The 26580-nt window shown below is 42.8% G+C and overlaps 1 protein-coding gene and 1 long non-coding RNA gene across 27 annotated transcripts in view; one reads left to right on the top strand and one right to left on the bottom strand.

Moving 5' to 3' along the window:
* The window catches only part of PKP4 (plakophilin 4), a 245733-nt gene extending 229807 nt beyond the window's left edge, over positions 1-15926 (top strand). For 11 of the 24 annotated variants that reach the window (XM_082691354.1, XM_082691371.1, XM_082691372.1 and 8 more), the window contains 7 exons: positions 521-671; positions 3945-4140; positions 8017-8101; positions 8225-8342; positions 11055-11183; positions 12916-12989; positions 14915-15926. In XM_082691354.1, coding sequence (XP_082547480.1) covers positions 521-671; positions 3945-4140; positions 8017-8101; positions 8225-8342; positions 11055-11183; positions 12916-12989; positions 14915-15163 — 1002 coding nt within the window. In that variant the 3' untranslated portion in view covers positions 15164-15926. The remainder of the gene's footprint in view (positions 1-520; positions 672-3944; positions 4141-8016; positions 8102-8224; positions 8343-11054; positions 11184-12915; positions 12990-14914) is intronic. The other 13 variants (XM_082691357.1, XM_082691355.1, XM_082691356.1 and 10 more) reach the window with 2 other exon arrangements.
* LOC309844447 overlaps positions 1-24961 on the bottom strand; it is a 48409-nt gene extending 23448 nt beyond the window's left edge. Inside the window, exons 1-4 of one of the 3 annotated variants that reach the window (XR_014300697.1) lie at positions 24872-24961; positions 22634-22758; positions 21198-21287; positions 12996-13421 (exon numbers count right to left, since the gene is read on the bottom strand). This is a non-coding gene — a long non-coding RNA (uncharacterized lncRNA). Of the gene's footprint in view, positions 1-12995; positions 13422-21197; positions 21288-22633; positions 22759-24871 lie in introns of those variants that run through there. The other 2 variants (XR_014300698.1, XR_014300696.1) reach the window with 2 other exon arrangements.
* Positions 24962-26580: the final 1619 nt, after the last annotated feature.

Genomic DNA, 26580 nt, shown 5'->3' with positions numbered 1-26580 from the left:
AGAATTCTTTTCTTCTGAGGCAAGGGCTTTTTTTCAGTCAATCTCTTTGAAAGGTTACTGAACTCTAAATATTGTTGCAGAGAATACAGGAAAAGAATGTACTGGTGGAGACAGGTTCTCCTATCATGTGCACTGATCAGCTACCATCTCTGCCATCCTATTTATAGCCTCTGGACCTGGCATGGGGCCAATTGCAGAGAAGACCCAAGATCTTTCCTTAATCATGTTTATGTATCTGAGATAGAAAGCAATCACTGCCTTCTCTTTCTGCACAAAAATATATGGCAGATGGTGGTTTGAGATTTTTAGGCTTCAGGATTTCTTTTTAAATCAGTCCTCCTTGCCTGTCTTTATCTCTAACTATAGCTTTTTCTTTACTGACACCACAGATTTAATCTCTGATTGAAAAGAAAACATTTAATCTATTAGTTTATCTTCTGGAAACATCTTTTTTAGGTGACAGTAACATCTGAGAGTTGAACTGTGTTTTATACTACTGTTGCCTTGTTTTACTCATTAGTTTGCAGCATATATACGGGCAGCTGTCCGCAAAGAAAAAGGGCTCCCCATCCTTGTAGAACTGCTGAGAATGGATAATGATAGAGTTGTTTCTTCGGTGGCAACTGCCTTGAGGAATATGGCGCTAGATGTTCGCAACAAGGAGCTCATAGGTATGTTCTGGTAACAAGGTAAGTTATAAAGAAAAAGTAACTACATTTATAAAACTACCAGTGCCTGGGTGGCTCAGTCAGCCATCAAGACTGAGATCAAGTCTTGATCTCAGCTCAGGACTTGATCTTAGGGTCATGAGTTCAAGCCCCATGTTGGGCTCCACACTGCATGTGGAGCCTACTTAAAAAATAACAATAACCAAAAAAACCTTTTCTTTTGATTTATAAAAATACAACATTTTAAATGATCAGTAACTGAGTTCTACTCTCTGGTTTCCTGGCATATCTGTGTACCCTTTGTGCTATTTATCCTTTGTGACCATTCCTTTTCAGCAGGAGGCAAGCTCATTAATTAAACATTGATCAGGGAAGGAAAATTTTCAAAAAAGATGGCAATTTCAGTTACACGTTACTACATTGCTTGATTTAGTGTCTCTGTTTCCCAAGAGAGATTCATTTCCTGAGCAAAAAGAGAAGTTAATTCTCACTTCTGATTTCTGAGACTTATATCTGCTAATTTACCAACACTACCATGTTCTAAATTTTAAAAATAACATAAATGGTTTGTAGCTTTTCTCTCTCAGATTTAAGTTTACATGCTAAAACAGAACCACTGTCCCAAGGCCATTTCCACACCAGAGCAGGGTCAGGACAAGGCTAAAGCAAGGGAGGCACATAGGGTATAAAATGGTAGGAGGCACCCATCCTCAGAGCTGTCCAAATGTAGGGTTGGCACTTGCATGAACCTGACACTGAGCACGTCTTCAAGTTTGACACCCTCGGCAGCTTAGCATGCTTGCCTCCAAGGCCATTGCCACACTCTCCAGCAGAGTGTAGGGTAAAGATCAGAGACTCTCTAGTTGACCTCAAGTTGAACCCCAGATCTGCTTCTCATTGGCTGTGTCCTGTGAGTGAGCCCACTCAGCTTCAAGTCTTTCATCTAAATTTGAAAACTCTTCCTTAACTCTGTGTCTGAAAGGGAGCTGACCACCTTGCTGTCCTTACCACGGGTTTGCTGTGCAACTCAAACAAGAGAATGAAGCAGCTCCTTAGAAAACACTCCCCGCCAGTCCCACAGCTGAGGACAGGCCAGGAGAGAGGAAGGGGAGGGATTTGACAGGATCTTATTTGGAATAGTGAATAGGTATTGAACTCGTTAAAATATGCCTGCCCAGGGTCGGGGGCAGGGGGAGACTAAGAACAAGGGCCGTAATATTTACTTTAAAGAGGATTCACTGTGGCACCTTACATGAAAGCACTTACACAGGGCCTGGCAGAATTGCTATTTTAGATTATCACCTAGATTAACCTGCTCTTAATACACCATTTCTTTGAGCCAAATTGTCCCCCATGGAGAGAAAAGCAGCCTCTTCCACACCCTTCATACAGTCCAGCTGGTGCCTGTTGCCAGTACACAAACCAGAACTCTTAGTTCCTGCACTTCCTTGAGAGAAATCCTTTAGGTCCCTAAAGAGATTTTGTTTTGTTTTGTTTTTTAAGTTATTTAAAAATCTATAGTGTTTGAATTTCTTATAAGAAGCACATATAGTTAGGGAATTCCTGATGCTAAAAAAGAAAGGGTTGACAATATGTGATGACATATGGCCTATCATTCCACAGCTGGAAGGGGACACAGAGGTGTAGAGATTTGGGCCCGCACCACTGAGGGCCAGGACCTCTGGGAAAGATGAAAGTGTATGAGAGTCTTGGCTTCTCTCAGTGCAACCCTGTGTTTTCTGTGAAGGTCCTGATGCTCTTGTAAACTTTCACGAGCATTTTCTCTCGCCAGCTATGAGCATATTTTTACCCAACTGGAGCACTCTTAAATGGTTTCATGAATGACTTTCTTGGTTCTCTATAAAGTTCCCTTCTTTCCTGAGGTCTAAGCCCCTCCCAGATTCAGTATTCGACTGTAATTCACTCAGTACTTCTGTTCCTAAGAACCATCCCCTTCACTCTCTGTTCATGTCCATCACCAGCACTAGTGATGGACTTTCTCTTCAGAACCATTTTTCACAAGGAAACAAAGTTTTGTCACTCTACAAAAATTATTGCATATACTCGACTTGAGTTGGACCAACCCAGCTATCCAGAGCTGCAGGCTCCAAGGGGACCACCAGCCTCACTCACAGACAGAGTGAGCTGCCTTACGCCAATCTCAGGGGACAGCTTAAAGTTGTGCCTTAGCAAAATGACGCATTGTGTGTCATGGACATTTTGGGTTTTCTTGAGTATTCAAAATCACCAATGCTAACTTCCATCTGTTCTGAAAACCACATTTATCTTCTGGCTTATAATGTCAACATTGTTTTTCTGCTATTCACAACAGTGTTCACTGTGAGTAAGCCAGAGCCTTCCCTTTGAAATGCTGTAAATTATGCAGTGTGTAGTCAGGGCCTGTCTTCTACTGCTTACCATTGTAATATAAATAGGACTTTAATAAAACACCATTTTGTATCCACTCAATTATTAGCATGGGAAAAAAAAACTAAGAAAATATTTACTTGAGTTTTAGTTCATTTCTTCTGCGTGTCGTGCAATTATTCTAGTTAGACAGTAATTGACATTGAACAAGCTAGAGATATTTTGGTTTTGGATAGAAGAGAAACTGAGTATCTATAAAGAAATGCTTCAATAGCTAAGGGGCTCCCCGGCCCTGTCCTGTCAAGAATTCTGTTATCCCTACCAGATAATGTAGCCGTCGTTTTAATTCCAAATGTCACTTGTGTCTTGTTAAAAGAAACAATCAGCTGGTATTTACATTCAACTTGATAAAAATGTGTAATGGTACCCAGCTCACACTTAAAAACCCAGAGAGATAAAATGGAAAGTATTGTGTGGGAGCTTTACTTGTTCCAGCTTTAAAACTTATTCAAAGGTAACTCTTCAAAAGCTTTAAGAAGAAGTTAAGGTATTTTTGATACATAGGAATTCAATTGAGAATAAAACTATTATCATTTCTTTATTTCTGTTAATGAAAATAGTTGAACTAAAGCAACTTGATTGGTATACCCAATTTTATACACTGATTTACATTTTCTTGCAGTGGCTTGCTGTAATGTTTTATACACCAATCATTTCGTCAAGTGGCACTGTAATAAACATTAACTTCCCCCCTTCGGTTATAGTATTTGTCACTTTCTATTTTGCCATGTTATTATCTTCTGAGGTTCTGTTTTTCAGAGAGAATACACTGTCAGGATCTTTCAATAGCAACAATAACAAAACCCTCGCACCTTCTGAAATTGGAATGAAATCTTTTGCATTTGGCAGGTAAATATGCCATGCGAGACCTGGTCAACCGGCTTCCTGGCGGCACTGGCCCCAGTGTGCTGTCCGATGAGACCATGGCGGCCATCTGCTGTGCTCTGCACGAGGTCACCAGCAAAAACATGGAGAACGCCAAAGCCCTGGCCGACTCAGGGGGAATAGAGAAGCTGGTGAACATAACCAAGGGAAGAGGAGACAGGCAAGTGCAAGGAGATGAGGAACGAGGCTCTTCTTACTCAGATTGTCCTGTGATAAGGGCCTTTGAGAAGGAAATTGCTATTGGAAAGGATTTAATTCTGCATTTCTTACAGTCTCCACCAATGAAAACCTGTTTTGTAGAGAAGGGGCATTTGCAGCCAGGTGGCCCCTTTTCTGATATTTACTTGGTTCTAACATCCCTACATTCGTTTTGTCTCAAGCCATGTTTGCCTTTGCTGACCCTGGAAGAATCAGAAATGCTATGATGAGGAATATCTGAGGGCACCTTCCCTCTCACCTTTGACTACCCGGGCTCTAGGGCCTGTTGTGCAAGAACATCTTATTGAATCCTCAGTTCTGGGACTGAGGTGCCGGTCACCTGACACTCCCAGGTGCCCAAAAAGGATTAAAATTACTGCTCTGCATCAGGGCCTGCTGTGTGGCCTCAGGATGTGCCCAGGGCTGGGATCATACATTTCCCTTTGCTTCTGGGTGATACCTAATTGATGAAGCAGCAGAAGAAGGGATTAGGGAATTGGTGGCAAAAATAGAAGGTTTTTGGTTTTGGTTTGTTGGTTGGTTTTTTGTTTTTTGGTTTTATTTTTTTATTTTTTTGTGGGACTTTTTTTTTTTTTTTTTTTGGTCACAGAGCTATAGCAGTTTATAGCAGTTGACTATAAATTTGCCTTAGTATCAGATCAAAGAATCCTTCAAGGAAGTGGGATATAGGGCTGTTCAAAGCCTTCTCAATACACAGGACAACAGCCACCTAATCCATAAAATGGCACCTGTTGCCCCACTCTCCACCCCCTTCCCCTGCTCTATTCTCCTTCACAGCACTGATGAACCCTTGCCTGATATGTTATTTAGTGTTTTCTCTAAAGGCCTCTGATTCCCCGAGTAGCAGGGACTTTGTCTTTTCTTCACTGCTGTACCCTCTACATGTAGAACAAAACCTGACCTATGAGAGATGCTCGGTCAGTATTTATTACTTGGCTGAGTGACAGTGCTGAAACTCACATTATTTGCCTAATCTTTTAGTTTATACTTTTGTAGGAATTTCTAAAATAGAAGAATAATGTAGCAAGACAAGTTCTCGTTCCCCACAAGTCACACCTATCAACATTAACCACATTTCCTTTCAGTCCTTTTTTCTTCTGTATCTTTTTAATCTCATTAGTAATAAATGCACACACACCTTTTTATTTCAAAGGAAATGAAATGTTACAGATAAAGCTAAGGTAATCATAATCACTTCTTGTGCTCTTAAAATTTCATTAAAGGGCCTTCATTTGTGAAAGGCGTAAGAAGAAGCTAGAGAGATTCTGAACTGGTGCCAGAACCTTTGTATATTTAAAAAAAAAAAAACAAAAAAAACCCTCATCCAGTGTAATCTCTTTTCAAAACAAGAGACTCAGAAAGTCCTAGATCAGCTCAGGTTGGCCTCTGAACACACGCTGATCTTCGATTAGGAGTCATTCACCAAGTTCACTGCCCACCTGCTATGTACTACAGCAGCAAGATCACACAACAACCCCTACCCCATGGTAGCTTACGTTCCTGGGGGACATAGATGAAGTACCAGTGAGTAAGAAACACCACCTGTCAGATGCAGATGGAGCAAATAATAAAATCAGGAAAGGTGGTAAGAAGGAAGGGAAGGACCTCACGTGTGGTGGACAGTGGAAAGCTAGTGGGAACAGAGCAAGTCAGGAGGAGCTGGGGGGAGGAAACATAACCAGAAATATAGGACCCTGTGGGTCAGCGTAAGGACTTAGATTTACTCTGTGGAAAACTGAAAGCCACTGGAGACTGTTCAGCAGTGGAGGGACATGGTCTGACTTCCCTTAAAGGAGTCACTGTGACTTGACAAATCTTCCCTTCTACCAAGTAGAGACTGATGATGTCAACAATTGTAGCGGTGAAGAAGCAGTTGATTCTGACATGGTTGAAAGAGTCCATGGAATTTGCTGAGGGATCAGATGAGCTGCAGGAGAGGAGGAAAATGTCAAAGACCCCAAGGTCTTTGGCAAAAAGACAATGGGATGAAATTGCAGTCACCAAAGTGAAGCAGCCTGCAGAAGCAGATTTTTTAGGGAAGACCAGGTGTTTGTTTTGGACAAGTGACATTTGAGACCTCTATTAGATATCCATGTATGGTCAGCAGTAGAATATACTTGAGTTCAGGATAGATGTCCAAGCTACATATATAAATTTGGGAGTCAGTGTATAAATGGCATATTTAGAAAAGTAAAATAGGCTAAGATGAATAAGGAAGAAAAATGTAGATGGAGAACCAAAGAGGTTTCAGGGCTCATAGCTAGAGGCCAAGGAGCCAGCAAAAGATCTCAAGAATGAGGAACCAGAGCATACAGAAGAGGGTGTGCAGGAAGCCGAGGGAGGAGGTGTGTCAAGGGTAAGCACATGTCAGGTGCTCCTACTCAGCCAGGGAGGATGAGGACTGAGACTTGTCCAGTTGAACACTACTGAAGTCAAACATTTCCGAGAAGATGAGAAATTGGAGGAGCAGAATTAGAGTTATGAAAATATGTAACTCTTCTTTTTTAAAGAAATAGAAAATTTAGAATAGCTTTGAGGGGGTTGGTCTGAACTGGTTCTAGCCTTGACTCAATGAGGAACATTGATAAGGAGTCTTAGAGGGGCACCTAGATGGCTCAGTGAGTTAAAGCCTCTGCCTTCGGCTCAGATCATGATCCCAGGATCCTGGGATTGAGCCCCACAGCGGGCTCTCTGCTCAGCGGGGAGCCTGCTTCCTCCTCACTCTGTCTTTCTGCCTGCCTCTCTGCCTACTTGTAATCTCTGTCAAATAAATAAATCTTTTAAAAGAGGTGTGGGGAGTCTTGGATGGGAGGTGGTAGTGGAGATGGATGCAGAAATGCCCAACCTCTAGGAACAGACTGCCACCCCTGAACTTGGCAATACTCTGTCCTTGCTGAAGCCCTTGGAATCACTGCAACCCATATCCTGTTGTTTGAAGCAGAGAGCATACTTCCGGTCTGCTCACCTTGCTACTCCTCCCTTTCATGAGAGTTTAACTGAGAAGATAAGGAGAGGAAATCAGATTTTAGATCCTGTAATACACACTTGAAGTCAAATTTTTAGTGCGGAAATGAATTCTCAAGAAGTATTCCATTATCCTTCCAGCTGACTCCCCAAGCACTGATCCACCCCCTGGTGTGGTGTCTGGAGCCTGTGTTGAGGCAGGAAGCTACACTTCCCGCTGAGGCCACTGAGTTAGGGGAGCAGCTCCCGAGGTGAAAAGCAGTGACTCATGGCCAGCAGTGCTTGAACAAAAGGCCAATATTCAGCAAATGTCTTCAGAGAGGAGAATTTACAACCAACCCTGTTTTCTACATTGAACATTAGGGCACAGGTGTACATTTGTTAATGTAGAGGCACAAATGATAAGGCAATGCAGGTGTTTATATAAAGCCCTATTTATGGGAAAACAGATTAACTCGGAGGGTCCTCTGACCCTCAGGTTTCGTGGTCGTGGTTGCTTTCATCCCAAAGCACCAGCAAGGTCAGCTCCTTGGGAGATACAAGGGGAGGCTAGGGGCTGACACCCGAAAGAGGCCCCCAGCTCAGAGAGTCACTGCTTATCCCAGTCACAGCCTCTCACCACAGACTTGACTGCTTGAGAGCCTCACTTCAGTCCTTGCCATCCTGGCTGGCCCTGAACTTGCCCAGCTCCCAGGTACACCGGATCCCTTGGTTATGTTTTCCAGCAGCGGCCCCTGTGCCCTCTGGTCCTTGGAGAGATGGCCTCTTGGCTGCTGTTTTGCAGCCTGAATCTCTGCAAGTGAGCCTGAGGCTGTGCCGCCCACGTTCATTAACATCTTCGCTGTCTCCTTAGATCATCTCTGAAAGTGGTGAAGGCAGCAGCCCAGGTCTTGAATACATTATGGCAATATCGGGACCTCCGGAGCATTTATAAAAAGGTAACTTACAAGAATAGCTCTGGCATAATTAGCATTCATCAGAGCACACATTCATAGTCATTTATTGTAATGAAATGTCATTATTCATTTTGAGAGGTTTCTTTTTCTCTTTTAACTCCACAGGATGGGTGGAATCAGAACCATTTTATTACACCTGTGTCAACGTTAGAGCGAGACCGATTCAAATCACATCCTTCCTTGTCTACCACCAACCAACAGATGTCACCCATCATTCAGTCAGGTCAGTAGGCAAACTCCACTCCTTCGCGGGAACATTTGTGTGACAGATGTCATTTTCCAGCCAAAGAAGACTGAACGTAGACTAATAAGCCTGTCACCTCCAAACACTTAGGAGGTGTATTTGCTTTTCAATCCAAGAGCCTTCTTTGGGAATTACATGCCACTGGAAACCACAGACCCACTTTCCTCCTTCCATTTTAAGTTTATGCAAGTTTACACGTAAATGTATCCCGAGGCCCTCTACCCCATTTCCCCCAAGGTTCTGCTTCACTAGGTTTGAGAAGGGGCTGGGGACTCCATGTTTGACAGGCTGGCCAAGTGATGTGGATGCTGGAGTGGAGGAGTAGACTTGGAGAACCACTAGTTACACTTGAAAACAGCTGCCCTACCTGCCCACTGGCCATACGTTTGGAATCTCCTCCAAAGTGATCTTTTAGTTTTCTTGGTGAGAACTCTTAGAAACAGAGTCCTTTAGACATGATCTTCATACCAGCATTTGGGGGAGCCACAATCTTCTGCACCTTCCTCCTTCCCAGTTAAACCTCCATCCCCTGGCTGTATTTCAGGACTGCCTTCCCACCCACCCCCAGATCCAGGGCTGATGGCAACAGGCCCTACAGGTGGGTTTGCAGGAATTCCCTTTGATGTGTAAATTGGGAATCTTGGCAACCACACTACCTACTTCTTAGTGCCTAATTTAGTAGAAAGAATGTTCTGAGACTCAGACTGGGAGGGAGAAGGGGTTGTTATTTTTTTTAAGATTTGAGAGAGAGAGAGAGAGAGAGGGAGAAAGTTGGGCTGGGGTTAGAGTTAGAGGGAGAACTGGGACTCCATCCCCAGGACACTAAGATCATGACCTGAGCCAAAGGCAGAGGCTTAACCACCCAGGAGCCCCCAGACTGTTTTTTATATATAAGGGCAGAATATTACTGCCAAGCCAAGTTCTATAAATTTAATTCCTAACTAAATGAAATAGGAAAAGTAATAAATACCTTTTTTATTTGGCTTTAAATCCCCCATTCTGACATATAAATATTATCTGTTGTATTCAACTGTGCTACTGCTGGCAGTCTTATTTCTCATGTGGACAAATGTGACCAAAAAGACAAATATAGGACTGGCGGTTCTTGCCACATAATTGGACATCTCCACTTGTATGAGGAATTTTTTTTTTAAATCATCTGCGCCTGCTGCGTATGGTGTATATTTTTATCTTAGTTTTTAAATTTTGAGTTGTTTTCTTCAAAGAGACTTACGCTTGGTTTTTGACATCCTTGCTGAGCTCCCAGGTGTAGCCTGAGGCTGTCTTCTTTTACAAAAAAGCTCAGAATCCTTTAGGAACTTAGAAATAGGGGTGTCAGGGGAAACAAGAGATTTGGCTGCTTAACAAAAGGCATATGTAGTATAGGCAAAAGAATAATTTCAGACTGATGAGGGCGTAGTTACTAAGCAATGAACCTATTTTGAGGACCTCATATGTACACACTGGACAGTGCTGATGAGCCCGTCCAAGTTCCTAGGTACCTGTTTGGATTCTGTTTCAGAGGTAAGATATAATTCATACTTGTTGCTCCAATTATTCTAAGGGCTAATCCTCCTATCTCTCAGCACTAACCTGATGCCTTGCTAATGTACTTGTGGGAAGTAGGTGGGCACGTTCTTTGTCCTCTTACCTTCCAGAAAGTAAGCAAGGTGAGTAGCACACAGACACTGCCTGTGCACACCCACCTTTGTTGAACACACAGTAACCCTGTGTCAGTGAAGGGACCTTTTAGAGAAAATATTTCAGTGTCAGTCTGCCTCTGAAAGCATCAAGGCCTGCAGAACCCCTGGCTGCAAGGCTTGGGGGTGGGGGGCATCTGCTTTCCAGTGGGTCAAGTGAGCAAGTGACCACTTTTATTTAGAATTAACTTCCGTGCAAGCCAGAGGACTTTTTAATGAGAAAAAAATAGTGTGATGCTTTCCTTCTGTGCAGAAATGTTCAAAAGGAGACCTATGGGTAGATACTTATTATTAAATGTTTGGCTCTAACTGGGATAAAAAAAAATGTCTGGTCTTTTGCAAGGCTTGGCTTGTTAGCACTGTGAACTTCTTGAGAAACCAGTCTTACTGAGTTTACAAAATTTTCCTGACAGCTGATCACCATAAAAAGAACTATAAATTTTATGGGCTGGGCACTTATACTCAAACACATTTCAAGATGCAGATATTTTTGAAATAACTAAAAAAATCAAAATATGCCATAAAACACCTATTTACTGAAGAGCTGTCCATAAAGGATAATAGATGGGTGTTTTACAAGCAACAGAACTGAGATCATAAAATAGCAAATGGAACTCTTACATGGCTAATAAGTTATTCTCCCACAATTGTAAAGACCGACTGGAGTCTTGGAGGCCCACCATTGAGAAGGCTGCACGGCTTGGGCCTGCACCCCTAACCAGGCAGCCTGCACCTGAGCTCTTGCGGCAGCTCTGGGAGGGCCATCCTGGCTCCAGGTCTCTCAGCAGCAGGCCTGGGGGTGCTTCCCAGGCTTTAGCGCTGGCTGCTCTTCAACACACAGGATCTCTGAGAGCTGATTTTCAGCACCAGCTGCGTGGCATTTCTAATTGCTGACCTTTATTTTTCCAGAGAGGATTTTGCAGAGACACTGACAGTCTGCTTTCTCTTTCTTCTCCTTTCTCTCTCCCTCCTCCTCTGCCTCTCCCTTCAGTCGGCAGCACCTCCTCCTCACCAGCACTGTTAGGAATCAGAGACCCTCGCTCTGAATACGATAGGACCCAGCCACCTATGCAGTATTACAATAGCCAAGGGGATGCCACACATAAAGGCCTATACCCTGGTAAGACGCCAGCTGGGTGTGTGATAGACTATCTCGAAAAGCCACTCATTTCCAGGCACCCCGCCAGCGGCCTGGGAAGTAGCCCTTGCCTGTATTGAGACGGTCCTCCAGCAGCTGACCCCATTCCAGTCTCTCCATTTCCTGCTTCCGGGGTTGTTGTCTTTTCCGCTTGTTTTAAGGAAAACAAGTTAAGGTAGTGGCCTACTGACCACAAATAAAAAGAGCACCGCTTCCAAGAGAGATGGTTTCTGTTTGTCCCCCAGTGCAGTCCCTTCGCTCCGCTCCCGCCCTGTCCTTGCAGTGTCTCCCTGTGTTTCCCCTGTGTCAGAACTCTGCATTCTGGAATGCTTTGCAAGGCTGCATCTCCTAGACTGGCTCATCTCTTAAATTCAAATCTGAGAATGGAGATCAATTTCATTTACATTTTCATGGAAAAGAGTTTGAATGAATAACAAAATGTATAATGTGATTCTTCCCGCGGTGATTATATTTTAAGAATAACAAAAATAATGTTGCATAGTATTCATATTTTTATGTCATTCAGAAAGCTGGGCATCTAATTTATGTTAAGGATGCCAGCCCGAAGAGTTACCAAGATTTCATATTGTCCCCATTCTCAACTCTCTGGCAAATTATAACTACTCTAGAGCTTTCAAATACGAGTGTGACTGAGCTACCACAAAAGAATACTCTTTCCTCCAAAAAAAAACAAAAAAAAACCCTATTTATTAAAAAGAAATGAAAGCTGGTGGCAACTTAACAACTGCTGGGGGAGCCGTCTCAGTTGTGCTGTTGTCTTTGAAATTGTGATTTCACAGGACTGTTTACTAATCGACGATTGTTACTATGGCAATTAATAGCTCAGAAAATTGCAGATGCTACATCTCAAACACCAAGCTCTTTGCAAAGGAAATGCACAAACTGAAGTGCATTGTTGCTTCAGATTTGCAGCAGCCTGCTTTATTTTAAAGATCGCCTCTTTAGCCTGCATGCCCTTCTGTATCTTCTTTGCTTGCTTCAATAAACTAATTTGCCTCAAGTATGTTTCATTTTCCTCATTAAAAAAAAAAATCTTTGCTAGCCCTAACAGTACTAGAATGGTAGCCAGTGACATCATCGGGAGTCTGTTGTGGACTCTTGAACAAGATAGCCATCTGATTATCAGATTCTTGTTTTAAAATGTACTTAAAGATGGCAGACACAAGACTGTGCCCCCATGTGGCCAGACTGCTTAGAACACGCCTGTGCCTGCTCCTTTCGGGACCCAGGACTTTGGATCCTATCTGTTCTGAAGGCAGGGAGCTTGTTCTAATATGTTTCCCTTCCCCCATCTGACCCAGTGCTCTATCTCAGAGCCCTGGAAAAGCGATGTCCATTGGCTCAAGGAGCAAGGCCTGGTTCAGAGACAGCCAGGGAAATCTTCACAGGTATGCACAGCTCCCCACAGTGACCAGAGGTTGAGAAGGCAACCTTTTTGGATTGATATTGCTTTTTGGTGAAACACACACGTGACTTATCTTTGCCATATCCATTATCCCCTAACAGCCCTAAGGTGAGCAGCTGCCAGGCTAGATCCAGGGAACTCAGACGGCTGCCTGTCCAGGTCTCCGCTGGTATTGGGAAAGGCAGGCCCTGTCAGGGACTGCACCAGCCCTAGTGCAGGGAGCCCACACAGCCTAATGGCCCGGAGTAATGAGCATTAGTTTTAATTTCATAAAATATTTTCTTACAGGCTCCAGCAAACCTTCACCAATTTACATCAGTTCCTATTCCTCACCAGCAAGAGAACAAAATAGACGGCTACAGGTGAATTTGCAGTATCATTTTTACAGAAGGCCGATTAGCAGGGATCAACACCGTAAGGGGTCCGCGCCGGTTGACCTACCAGAGCTGGCCCAACACAGCAGGGGCCAAGGAGCTTTCCCTGGGGATCTTTGCTCCTCAGAAGCTCATCTGTGGTTTAAGCAAAGCACTTCCACAGTAGCCTCATGTGCTTGAGTACTCAAATCCATGCTGCTGAGACCACCATTGCCACTGATGGGAACCACCTGAGAAGTCTTTAATGCGTATTCTTTGCCCAACAATCTCCTTTTCCCATTCCTTTTTTCTGTTAACCTCCAAATTCTTTTCCATCCTCTGGGTTGAAAAAGGTGGTAAGCACACTTCATTATCTCATCTCACTGTTCTTTTTTGTACATCTCATTTCCCATCTTCATGACTCCCTCCATATCCAAGCATCTGTGGTTTGAAAACACTTGAGTCAGTGGCCAGGTCTCCATTAATCTCAGAAGTCCAAGGGGATTCAGCCCTACTGGGGTGGACCCCATTCTCCATCATCAGAGTGGGAACTAATGGTTGTGGCATCCAAGCTCTGCTTTCACAGGGCCTAAAATTTTTATCGGTCCTTTTTTTTTTAAGATTTTATTTATTTATTTGACAGAGATCACAAGTTGGCAGAGAGAGAGGGGTGGAAGCAGGCTCCCTGCTGAGCATAGAGCCTGATGCAGGGATCAATCCCAGGACCCTGGGATCATGACCTGAGCAGAGGCTTTAACCCACTGAGCCACCCAGGCACCCCTATATCAGTCCTTCGTGATGCCATACTCACATAGGTTATCTAATCTCTCCTTTTACCTTCCAATAATACAAAAGCAGCTAGGGTTTTCCAAACAACCCTGCATCCTGAACTTCAGATAAGGTTACTCATAAGACCTCCCTCCATTTCATCATTTTTTCTCTGTAGATGGAAAAAAAAAAAGAACTTCCCAAATTATTCATAATTTATCCTATAGTTTTTAAGTCAGGAGGAAAAAAATCTTAAAATCATAACTAACTTAAAAAGGGAATTTAGCTCTAAAATGCTTTTAATGTTAGAATGAATTTAGTTTCAGAACATGATGTTTATATGTACATGGTGAATTTGTTACATCTTACTAAGTGGGGGGTTTGGGGCATGATCAAGAGGGAAAACAGACATTAAGAGCCATGACAGTTTTTCTCCATATTTGAAGAAATTAATGTGAGGTCAGAGATGAGATAAGGTAACACAAAAGGAAATTAGGGGAGGGTACCCTGAGGTGGATGCCCACATGGATTTCACATTGCTTTCTTACAAATCTATTATTAATCCTGACATGGGGAAGGTGTTTCCTTTAGACCTATTTGCTCACGTGTCTCTCCCAATCTTATTATCCTGCTGCCCAGAGATTGCTTACTCCTTTAACAATACCTCACATTTCTTTTAAAAGTGAGGGATGGACTCAATCTTCATCTCTGAGGTAAATGTTTTAAAGGATGGTTCTGTACATACACAACTATACAGTCAAATTCATGATGTACTACTCATGGTTCCCTGTGTCAAAGCAAAAATCAAGGCTATCCTTTCATTGGGCATGCCCAGGTAACAGACCACTCCACAGCAGAGCACAGAACTGGACCTCTAAGGGGGAAAGAGGTAGCAAGGGGCCATCTTGGGCTCTCCAGACACACCAACTTCTAGAGGCCCTAGAATAGGACTTGAGCAAACTCTGCCAGCCCACCTGTAAACATAGTTTAAAATCCTTACTCTAATAGTAAATATACAGCGTGTACCAGAAAGAACTCTGAATCATATATGCACAAATATTAAATACTGCTTTAAAAATATGAAGCAGGAAACCCACATTAATTTCCCTTAAACACATTTTTCCAAAAATTGCTTTCATTTATTTGCTTTTTCATTTCATCAACAGCATCAACAGCTATACTATAGTCAAGATGACTCCAACAGAAAGAACTTTGACGCATACAGATTGTATTTGCAGTCTCCTCATAGCTATGAAGATCCTTATTTTGATGACCGAGTTCACTTTCCAGCTTCTTCTGATTATTCAACACAGTATGGACTGAAATCGACCACAAATTATGTAGACTTTTATTCCACAAAACGACCTTCTTATAGGGCAGAACAGTACCCAGGGTCCCCAGACTCGTGGGTGTAGCATCAAGATGCTCGATAGAGGAACTCTTCTTTCTAACCTTGTTTGGATTGAAATGAAAAATCCGTCTTGCTGATTTGCTGATGAAATGTGAAAGTGAAATGGAAGGACTGAGTGAAGAGCATATTTTTTTTTTCTTTTTTGAGGAATTATCAGGGAAGTAAGGAAACCTTTGGGAGAGAGGACTTTCTAAGCTCTATTTAGGTGTTAGATCTAATTACTTGTAGATTCTGTAGTCGGGTGAAGGTGTGGGCGATGTGATGAGAGGTTTGAGAAATGGGTGAAATGAGTTGGGGGATGTGTAGGTCAAATCAAATTAAAGATGATTTTTTTAATGTGAATAAAGTTATGTTCTGATAGTTTGTACAGAAAAAAATAAAAAAAATGGATGCCCTTCATGTTTTATTGCTATTACTAAATGTCAAGATTGTATGCTATTATGTCTTGTAAATTTCTTTTGTTGGTGTAAATATGGAAATGCCACATTGGTTAAGTGCCATCATTTGTAATGCAGTGTGTCATTTGAAAAGAGATTTGAAGAAAACTGACAGCTTAAAAAACAAATGGGAAACCCAAGGAGTTGTTAGCAATTAAAAACAAATTATAACATCCTTTGTTTTCAAAATGAATAGTGTACCTTTGAAGCACAAAGTCCAGTCTGGTATAGAAGCGCCATGCCCATTCCCTGCCTTTTTCATAGGACACTTCACTGCCATTTTCTATGCACATGAAAGAAAAATAAATGTGGAAATTTCATCCTTGGAAATTTGTTCCCTGTTCTTTTTTTATTTTCTGTGTATAATATGGAAAAGCACATTCTATAAATGTGAACCTAACTGCATGTTGGAAATAGCTTAAATATATCTGAGTATTATGGACTTTCCTAGTTTTATACACTTTATGAGAGGGACCATACCAAAGAATGAAACTATGAAATTTCCTCATCTTTATCTACCTTAGTATTTTTACTTGGAGGAATCTGTTTTGAATCTAATGTACTTGGGGTTTTTTTGGGGGGGGGGGTTGTTGGTTTGTTTTTTGTTTTGTTTTGTTTTGTTTTGTTTTGTTTTGTTTTGTTTTGTTTGTCTTCAGACTGCTGTATGTATTTAACACAGCTTTTCACCTGAATGAAATTACATCTGGTAAGACAAGCCCTAACTAAACTGATAATGACTCCTTTTGGCAGTTTTTTTTAAAGAACTCAATAACTAGGTAAAAATAACGTTTGGGCACTTAATTAGCTAACACCAATGCAGGAAACTAAAACAAATTCTAAATAATTATTTTGCTGAATGATCCCATGAGACAATAATCCCTGGATTAGAGAGAGAGTGGAGGAAGCCCCACATCCATGAAAGGGGTTCCAATAACTCGTAAGCTTTTTCTCCATTTGTCGAGACGAGGGGCACAAGCCCCAGGAGGCTTCCTAAGTCGTACAGTTTCTACCCTGGATCTTACATGGCAAACAGCCCATATGGCAAGTCAAACACAGAGCTGTTGACTAAGCTCAGTATATCCTGCAAATGAGGTATAAATCATAGGTTAGAACGTGTGCTTATATTTGTGAGTATATGGAAAGAGATCTAGGAGAAAAATGCTTTCTCTTGTTGATGACCTGCAGCCCAAGATTAGAATCCAAAGTGAAATGCAAATCCAAATACAAACAAATATTCCTAAAGTCTGTCAGTGGGGGAGTTTCTGACGTGCATGCGTTCCGAAATGACCCACAGTAAGACTGCCCAGCTGCCCCAGGCCTCGCATACCCTGGCAGATTTCAGCGAACAGCCCTCTAGATGGCAGACACTGCCAGACTTTCCCAAGGAAATGGCATTAAAACTTTTGAGATATCTAGGTAGCCATCTGTGCTTTGAATCACTGACTTCCTTGAACCTGACATCTTCATGTCTGGGTTGAAGTCCCTCTCTCGAGGAGTCAGGAATACAACAGAATCTATAGCTGGCATGAGCTAAGTGACAGAAACTGACTATTGCTTTTAGTGACCTCATTTGTCTTTGGGTAACTTAGTGGAACCAGGTCCCTAACTTTGACAGGCAGCATTTCAGAAAACATCCAAATTTGGGTTACAAAGAACTCCTCACTTGGGCATCAACCCGGACCTCCTAAGGGGCCAGAAAGAGGCCTGTGGGTGAGGAATGGGCAGATCAGATGCCCTATAAGGCTCCTTCCTTATGACTAGAGATAAGAAGCTATGGACAGAGCCTGAAAGATACAAAACTGTATCACTGATCAAAAAGCTAATCCAACTCTCCCTTCCAAAGTGTAAGAATAAACAAGCTCTGCTATAATCAAGTTGACTTCTTTTTTAAAGATTTTATTTAAGAGACAGAGCATGAACATGAGTAGGGGGGAGGAGGCAGAGTATCCCGGGCAGTATCCTGAGCAGACTCCCCACTGAGCAGGGAACCTGACACAGGGCTCGCTCCCAGAACCTGAAATCATGACTCAAGCCAAAGGCAGACATTTGGCTAACTGAGCCACCCAGGTGCCCCCAAAGTTGACTTTGCATTGCTGCCCTTCCGTTACAAGATAGCATGCAGAATTCAACCCCCAGGAAGAGGTCTATGGTTCTGCTCAGTGCAGTTTCACTTGCATCCCTCAAGGTCAGAGCTGAACTGAGCCAATGTTGGAGAGCTAGACCAGTGTGTCTTTACCCTGACTGCACTTTAGAACCACTTGGGCAGCTTTCACAACTAGGAGGGCCTTATCCTGACTAATCAAAAGCACAAGAAATGGGGTCCAGGCACCAGTATTTTTGAAAAGTTCCCTAGATGACTGTCATGTGCAGTCAAGGTGAAAGCCACTTGGCCCACATGCCATTACCCTCTACCTTCCTGTGACCTGACATTTTCGTTGTCAGAATTTCAGGTGTGGAGTTTGCTTGGAAAAGTGACAGAGATACTGTTACTTTTGATACAGTTATGGAGTATCATAACTGTGGAGTATTATAATTTATGGAGTATCACAAAGTGACAGAGATACTGTTACTTTTGATACAGTTAGGGAGTACCATAACTGATTTTAAACGTGAAATGTGAGAGGTGAGGTTTTCTTTCTTGCCAGAGTATGTTATCTTTTGCTTATGCACTATTTAAAGTTATGTCTTTTCAAGCCCAAGGATGTTTCATGAGTATCAGAAATGTTGACCCATTAATCCAATAATTAATCCCTGGCCAATATTTGGTTGTCCACATGACCAATTATTGCAGTGAAATACCAATAGTTCACTTCCCCGAGCACACACTGTGTGCTCTAAGTATCACATATATTATCATTTATCCTTTATAGTAACTGCATGAAATCTGTACTAATATACCATTACAGATCCTAAAGCACCCATGGAGCGACTTGCTGAAAATGACACAGTCTGTAAGTGGCCAAGGCCAGATTAGTACCACGGTCTATCTTAACTACGACACCAGTGTTTTTAAAATTCAGTCATTTGAGTTCCAACTGAGCTATTAGTTAATGAAAAATTTTCATATTTGTCTTTAATTTTCCAAAGGAAACTATCCCTGAAGGAAAAAGCATCACCTGCCATACCTAAAAAGTCACCATAAAAATGAACACTTAATTACTAAACACACAAATTTCCAGGGACCACCAGAATTCACTGTCCACCACAACTAGTATTACATGCACCATGTTTTGGGAAACTTGGGTCCTCATCAGTCTTGGTGTGTATGACAGTTTAGGTGGGCTGAGAACTCTCCTTAGGACGTTCTGAGTCATGCCTCTGAATATAGGCCCATTGAAATAAAATCCTCCACAAGATAACCCTTTTGTTGGGGGGCCTCAGTAATACATTTAAAGCATCACAGATCTAAATCCACTGGATGGTGATATTATTTCTATGATCAAATCAGATTATAAGGAAAAAAATATTTGTAAACTTGGCCCTTGCTGTTCACTTCACTAGATTTTTTAAAAGTTGTTTATAACAGCATTATTCATAATAGGCAAAAACTGGAAACAACCCAAATCTCCAACAGGAGAAGAGAGAATGGTATATTTATGTAATAGAATACTAGTCAGAACTAAAAAAGAATAGCCACAGATACTTACAAGAATGGATGATCCTATTTCAATATGAGGTAAAACTTATCTATGCTGGTAGAAGTCAGAACCATTATTGCCTCTGCGGGTGGATACTGACTACAGAACTTTTGGAGATGATGGAAATGTTCTATATCTTGATTGGGGGGGTGCTCTTACACAGGTATATACATTTATCAAAAGTCATGAAAATGTTCACCTAAGATCTGTGCATTTTATCACATACAAGGTTTATTCCAATTTAAAAAGTTATTAACATTTGTCTTAAAAGGCACTAAGGAAATATGTGATGACATTGTCTGAGACTTAGTTTTATGACTTAGAATCAGAGTGATTACAGAGTTGAGAAAAATCTGTTTATAAATTTTAAACCTTCCAAAATTATCTACTTAGGATGTGCTGTTAGAGATGTTCAGGGAGAAGATGTGAACACCAACTGACTTGAGAGCTGGACCTAAGCAATCAGAGGCCCCCGATCCCCTTCCCAAACATCCTTAGAAGAAGCATTCTGCTTGCCTTCACCACCCTAGAAGCTGCTGCAAGGACACAGCCTTGAGATAGTAATATGGCATTGAGGCCATCTGGATAGCATATGTTACTAAACCCAGTTAAGGCTTCTATATAAACTTTAAAGATTCTGGCGGGCAGGTGCAGAGATCTGCTCATTTTGTCGCCACCCAAGACAAGCCTCACAAATTCTCTTGCTTATTAAATCTGTCACCTACATATCTGGATGGTCCGCCTCTTCAGTCTCTCCTAGCCCTCCATCTACAGAGGACCATTTGCAGACCAAAAAGCAGTTTCTCAAACAAAAGACTGTAGTACAAAATTCTTTGTAGTATATACACAAAGTCTATTTAAAAGCTGACAGCTTACCAAAGTTAAATTTAAGCAGAAATCTAGAAAATACATATTTGAAAAGCACTGTATGGGAATGTCTTTTGAATGAGCTATGCTTATACAGATTTACATGTGTGTTGACAAGAAAGTGAGTTGAGAAGTAAAACAGGCTCATATTTAAACATGTTGCCAAGAGAGAGAAGTGTGTCACCCCTTTTACCTAATGATCCAAAGAGAGGTGTAAATAAATACCTCATCCACCTCAGTGCCTCCCAAGGCATAGGGAAGGAGTGTGGGGAGAACATCCTTTCAGCAAGGTACCAGGGAGGTGTTAGCAGCAAAACAAACAGGTCAGTGAAATCAGAGGCAGAGCAGCTAATGGGACTTTTAACTCTACAAATGCAGAGCAGACTTTGAATCCAAAAGGATCTTTGCTGTAGGTCAAGGAAATCCTTGCTAGAGAAGTAGAGAACAGTCTTACTCTTAATTAGAATGCCTCTGGGGAGGGAGCTGGAAAAGAACAAAGGATACAAACCATGTTTGGAATTCTCTAGCCGATTTCCATCCTGATGGATAGCTGCCCTTTGCTAGCCTGTGCCAAGGAATGGACTCAGCCTCAGAGAGCTATGTGCAGCCCTGAACGGCCATCCCTACATGGTAACAATTCACCACTGGTACTTGTCAATTCTGCCTCACTTTATTATTTTTTTTAAATTAATTAATTTATTTTCAGCATAACAGTATTCATTATTTTTTCACCACACCCTGTGCTCCATGCAATCCATGCCCTCTATAATACCCACCACCTGGTACCCCAACCTCCCACCCCCCCACCTCTTCAAACCCCTCAGATTGTTTTTCAGAGTCCATAGTCTCTCATGATTCACCTCCCCTTCCAATTTCCCCCAACTCCCTTCTCCTCTCTAACTCCCCATGTCCTCCATGCTATTTGTTATGCTCCACAAATAAGTGAAACCATATGATAATTGACTCTCTCTGCTTGACTTATTTCACTCAGCATAATCTCTTCCAGTCCCGTCCATGTTGCTACGAAAGTTGGGTATTCATCCTTTCTGATGCCTCACTTTAGAAGACCATGACTTTTGTCTCCAGTTTCACTCACCCTTGTGATGGCAGTTTGCTGTTATTCATGTGCCTGATGGCTTGGCTTGCTGTCTTGATGAATGCACTTATTCAGGACAATCCTTCAAGGCTGTAGAGACAAAAAAGAAATTATTAGCAAGCAAATTATGACTTGAATTGTATCTGTTTTAGTGCCATTCCCTGTTTTATGTCAGCAGCTTTGCTGGAAGCAGCTGGCATGTCCCATAAGTGGCTGTTTGTGCCTATTGCTGTTGCCTAATTCTAACTCAAAATCACTAAAAAGCATTTTGTGCTATCATAATTGTCTGCATGAGCCATAACTAGCTCTTTCATTATTAAAGCCCATCCAATGGTTGGGGAAATTTTGATAAAGACTTCAGAATACAATGGACTATTTAACCCTCCATTCACAACCCAGTGATTCCAGAGCTGACCAAGGCACTACCTTGTAAAATACAACTATACACAACTTGTGCTGAGTCAAAGGTGTAATTCTGAGCTCAATGGGAAAATATCCAATTCTTCCCTCAAAAATCCCCTATAACTGTTCATTTGCTCCCCCAGAGGAAACACCCCTGAAATTTGCCTTCATTTGCTGGCAATAAAATGTAACATGTTGAGCTTTGGCCTTGATGAGCTGCCATCCACTGAGTACTAATCTAATAAAATGACTTCAGGGAGGGTGACATCCCTCTAGCATCTCTCTTCAGAGTTCTTCAGAGACAGTGGCTGTCCCAGCCCAATGCAAGGAACTCTCTTTCCTTCCCAGGTATGAGAATGAGTAGAATGAGGTATGCCCAGCTTCCTGAGAACTAGAGGAAAAAATTCAATCCAGATGGGCTCCAGGATGGAAATACCATCATAGGAGGAGATCTGGCCATTATAGAGACGGCTGTGCTGTGAGGAATGTATTTCAAGATTTTACAAAAATATTTTCTGAAGACAAACCAGGAAGCACATTCTATAGCTAAGTGATTAAAATATTTATACATCCACCAACATCACTGCAATTATGTCTAGACTTAGTAACCTGTATGATCATTCTTGTCTGTAAACTGTGGTCAAAAGATAATGGTGTGTTTATTCAGTTTACAAATAATTAGGTGCCTCCTTTTTCATTTTTCTCTCATGTGCCATACTTTTTAATTGTTTCTTTGATAATTAACTCTTCTATAAAGAAAAACTATCAACAGAAATGTGAGGTGGTATTGAAACTCTTCAAGCCTATAATTATAAAACATCTTAATTGGAGAAAAGCTGGTCCAATACCACTTGAAATTACTAATATTGTCCTCCAAGGCCACATCACTGAATCATAGTGGTGATGTATCATCACTAGGGAATTATAATTGACTGGTAATAACAAAGTGTCCAAAATTGTGGCTTCAACAAGATGAGTTACAGGTTTTGGGTTTTCTCTCCTTCACATATTGGAATGAACATAGAAAAACAGACCAATACTAGGATGGTGGCTCTACAATGTCCTCTTGGACCCAGGTTCCATCGTATTCTCTGGGCATGGGCCTCATCTTTATGGCTTCCCAGCTGACGCCTGAATCTCCAGCCATCACATCTTCATTCTTTAACAAGGAGAAAGGAGTAGGAAAGTTGAACCTGCCAACTAAATCATTCTCTTAAAAGACCTTTCCTCACCCCTACATCTTATTTTTACCTGGGCTCATTGCCATCTCTACTCATGCAGGGGTTCTGTTGATAAGGAAAATGAGGAGATGGATAAGGGAAAGTCACAATCAGTCTCTGTGTAGGATTCAGATCATTCTATGAGGTGATGCCTACCCTTCCATTACTTTGGTTCCTAGGAATGTAAGCCCCATGCCAGAGACCTGTGTTGTATTAATTCCGTGCTTGGGGAGAAGCCATAGTACCCATCCCTCCCTAGACTTGAAAGATAACCAAAAGTGGATGAAATTTCTCGGGTTCAGGCTGTCCCCAGCAGGTCAGGTTCAATTTACTATTCCATCTCCTAGCTTAGAAGTTAACCATCAAAAGTCAGTTACCATCAGTAATCTGTGGTCAGAAACCCCGCCCTCATTATGACTTCTAGTCTCCAAGGGGCAAAGCCATGGGTGTCCACAAAAGCACCTCAGGAGTCAATGGAGAAGGACTATGGACCCATCTCCCCACTGTATCAATAGCAGCCCACCATGAGCAGTTTCTATACCATATGTCCATGTAAGATTATATTAACAAAATTTCTCCAGTAAAACCAAACAAAGTAGTAATAGCCATTGCACAGTCCATGACTGACCTTAGGCAACTGGCTGGAGACCTATAGCTCTGTGTGCTCCTCACTGAAGCCTGGTAGACTCACAACAGCAGCCACCTTCTTCAGGTGAGTCACTTTAACTCATTATGAGTCTGTGGAGTATTCCCATACAATGACCTAGGCATCTTGGAAAAACCTGGAGGCTTATGAGGCTGCCATTACCTCAAGAACTTGAGCCTCACTGAACCCATCAAGTCTGAGTTGAGCTGTCAAGGAAAGCCTCAGAGAGCAAAAGGGACTCAAGCTGAACTTCAGATTAATTCTAAGCAAAGGTGTCAGGAAATAAATACGATTGGCAGGGGGTTAAGGAGAAAATCAGCTGAACTCAGGACAAGAAGAAGGTCAAGCAAAAGAAAAAGAAACAGTGAGTTTCTCTCACTGATTTTGAGTAAAAACAAACCTTAGAATAAACCTTTGCTGAATGTTTACTGGTGTCAAAGACTGTGCTAGTGCCTTATCCACATTATCCCATTTAATCTTTTTTTAAAGATTTTATTTATTTATTTATTTGACAGAGAGAGAGATCACAAGTAGGCAGAGAGGCAGGCAGAGAGAGAGGGGGAAGCAGGCTCCCTGCTGAGCAGAGAGCCCGATGTGGGGCTCAATCCCAGGACCCTGGGATCACGACCTGAGCCAAAGGCAGAGGCTTTAACCCACTGAGCCACCCAGGTGCCCCTATCCCATTTAATCTTACAACAGTCCTAAGACAGACTATAAGAGAAAAAACTGTCCTAAGAAATGGAGAGTAAGTGTTCCAAGCTCACATCAATGGAAGACTGTAACTTAGATCTGTTGGATTTTGGAGCCCTTTAGCCCTTTGGGTCTCAGAGGAGACCAGAAGTCTCCAACCTTCACATACTCTGTGTTTATGCTAAAGTAAACCCATGTGACAATCTCTCTCAGAATCAGGAACATCCTTCCTAGTCCTACTAGCTCCTGGGCCAAATTAGGCTCAAAGAATGCAAACTAGTTTTAATGTTTGCCTGGGCAAACATACCTAGGAAAACAACTTACTTGCTCAAATCAAAGTTGATGTTTTTAAAACTACAGAAAACTACAACGTGGCCTGTTCACAAACTATGCTGTGAGTCTCCGCAGATGGGCAGCAAAAGACCTCGCAGATCAAAGGAACCCAAGAGAGCATCCCACCCTCCCCCAGCTCTTCCCCTGCCTGGGCCAGCCCATTGCCTCCAGCTCAGCTGGAGCTGAGGCCTGGGCTGGAGGTGGGGGTCAGGCCAGCAGTTCCGCCTGGGAAAAGTTTAGGAGGCTCAAAGGGAGCCTAACTTTGTGGAAAAAGACCTTCCTGAACAATGGTCACTCACAGCCCTGCAAGGCTAAAAAGGGAACTATGGACATTCTGGAAAACCCTGAAGCAAACTCTTTGTTTCCCTTCGCGCTCCACTCACTTTTTACTCCTCACTCCTCTTCAAGGGCAGGAGAGGGGCCATGTGATGAGAGGACGAAAAGGTCAGCTTAGGGCGTTTCGTGGTCCCAGGCGACGGCCAGAGCCCCCTGCACTGTGGGATCCGGACGGTGGGATCTGCACAGTGGCATCACCAGGCCCGCTCTGCCCTCGGGGAGGCCTGAAATCCTGCTTTGGGGAGTTCAGGGTGAGTTCGGTTCATCCAGTTATCCACAGAACAGACTCTTTTGCTCTGGTTCAAGCGATCAGTCCCACTTCGCAAACGAAAACGCTCATCTGGCGTTCTAACACACGTAACTCCAGTGCCTGCTCCCCTGAGAAAAGAAGACTATGTGCGGAACACCCGAACCGCAAAATGCCTGTCAGGTTGTCAAGCTGTGAGACAACCACCTCCCTGAGGAGAGATAAGAGAGTCTGTCTTCCGGACGGAAGTCCCGCCTCACAGGCCCAGACTGCACCGGAACCCAGGAACCAGCTTCCGGTGTGCTCTTTCGGCTGTGCATGGCTCGAGACCTGACTGTGGAAGTCAGATTTCGCTATTTCCTTTTCGCCTCCCTACATTGACAGTCAAGTCCACGATGCAGGTCTGAGCAGAACTTCCCTCCCGTCAGAGGTTGGAAGGGAAACTAGAGAAAGGCTGCATTGCAGGAGTCCTGGCAGGGAAAGAACGTCTGAGCATTGTAGAGGCTGGGCCGCCCTCTTGAGCCCAGTGCTCCCCGCACCCCTCACCCCGAGGTGAAATGTGGCTCAAGAAATAACGCCACAATGGATTGTTTTACTCAGAGGTTATGAGGCAGGTGCCACTGTTGTCTCCATTTTATAGATGAGGAAGCCCAGTAGAGGGAGGTTAAGAAAGTCACCGCAGATGACAATGGCAAAGATCTGCTGCCAGAGCCACCTTCCTAAATGAGTATCAGTCTCTCGGCTGTCGCCTGTCGGATTAATAACTGCTCCTCTACTGGAGAGAGCAGGGAAGAAGGGGCAGGAGCTCCTCTGAGCAGCCATGGCACTCTCGGGGTTAGTGCGGACGTCTCATCTTTTGTGGACCAACGTGGAAACTCCATTCCAGCTTCCTGCCTGTGGCTAGGTGAGTAGGGTGGGTCAGACCTGCCATAGGTTTCCCTCAGTCTGTCACTGTCCCCATTCTGGGGCGTTCTCTCTCCTCCCCAGTTCTCCTCTAGAAAGCCTCCACTTCTGCTGTTCCCCAAGGTCTGACTTGGGCTTTCAAGTCACCTCTCTATCCCCCTGACTCATTAATCACTTTGGTCTGGGTGTACACTTCCCAGCCGGTACCACCCCTAGCCAGACACTCCTGCAGACCTCTGAGTAAGGATGCAGGCTTCCCTAACTTACCTTCCTGAAGCAAGCAGGTGGATTTCCCTGTTCTAAGCAGCTCTCAGCACACAGAAGACCTCTTCATCCTTTTGCCAAGTGGAGAAGTTTTCCACGTTCCTTGAAAGATGAGTTCTACAAAATTGTCCCTAAGGAGAGCTTTATTGTCAGATGAGTCTGGAAAATGCAGCATGGTGTGTCTCAGAGATTTCACAATATCTTTAATGCTTATATTGAAGGCTCTGAGAACTTTGTGGTAAACACTGGATTCAGAAGTCCAGTATTTCTCAAGTTTATTAGACCAAAAAACCTTTTCTTTGGGGTAGGAGTACCTATTTTAGAAACAGTATTCAGCAGAAC

This window comes from Mustela nivalis, assembly GCF_964662115.1.
Source record: "Mustela nivalis genome assembly, chromosome: 11".
Lineage (NCBI taxonomy): Eukaryota > Metazoa > Chordata > Mammalia > Carnivora > Mustelidae > Mustela > Mustela nivalis.
The sequence above is the reverse complement of the archived record's forward strand: the minus strand, read 5'-3'. Positions and strand labels throughout refer to the sequence as shown.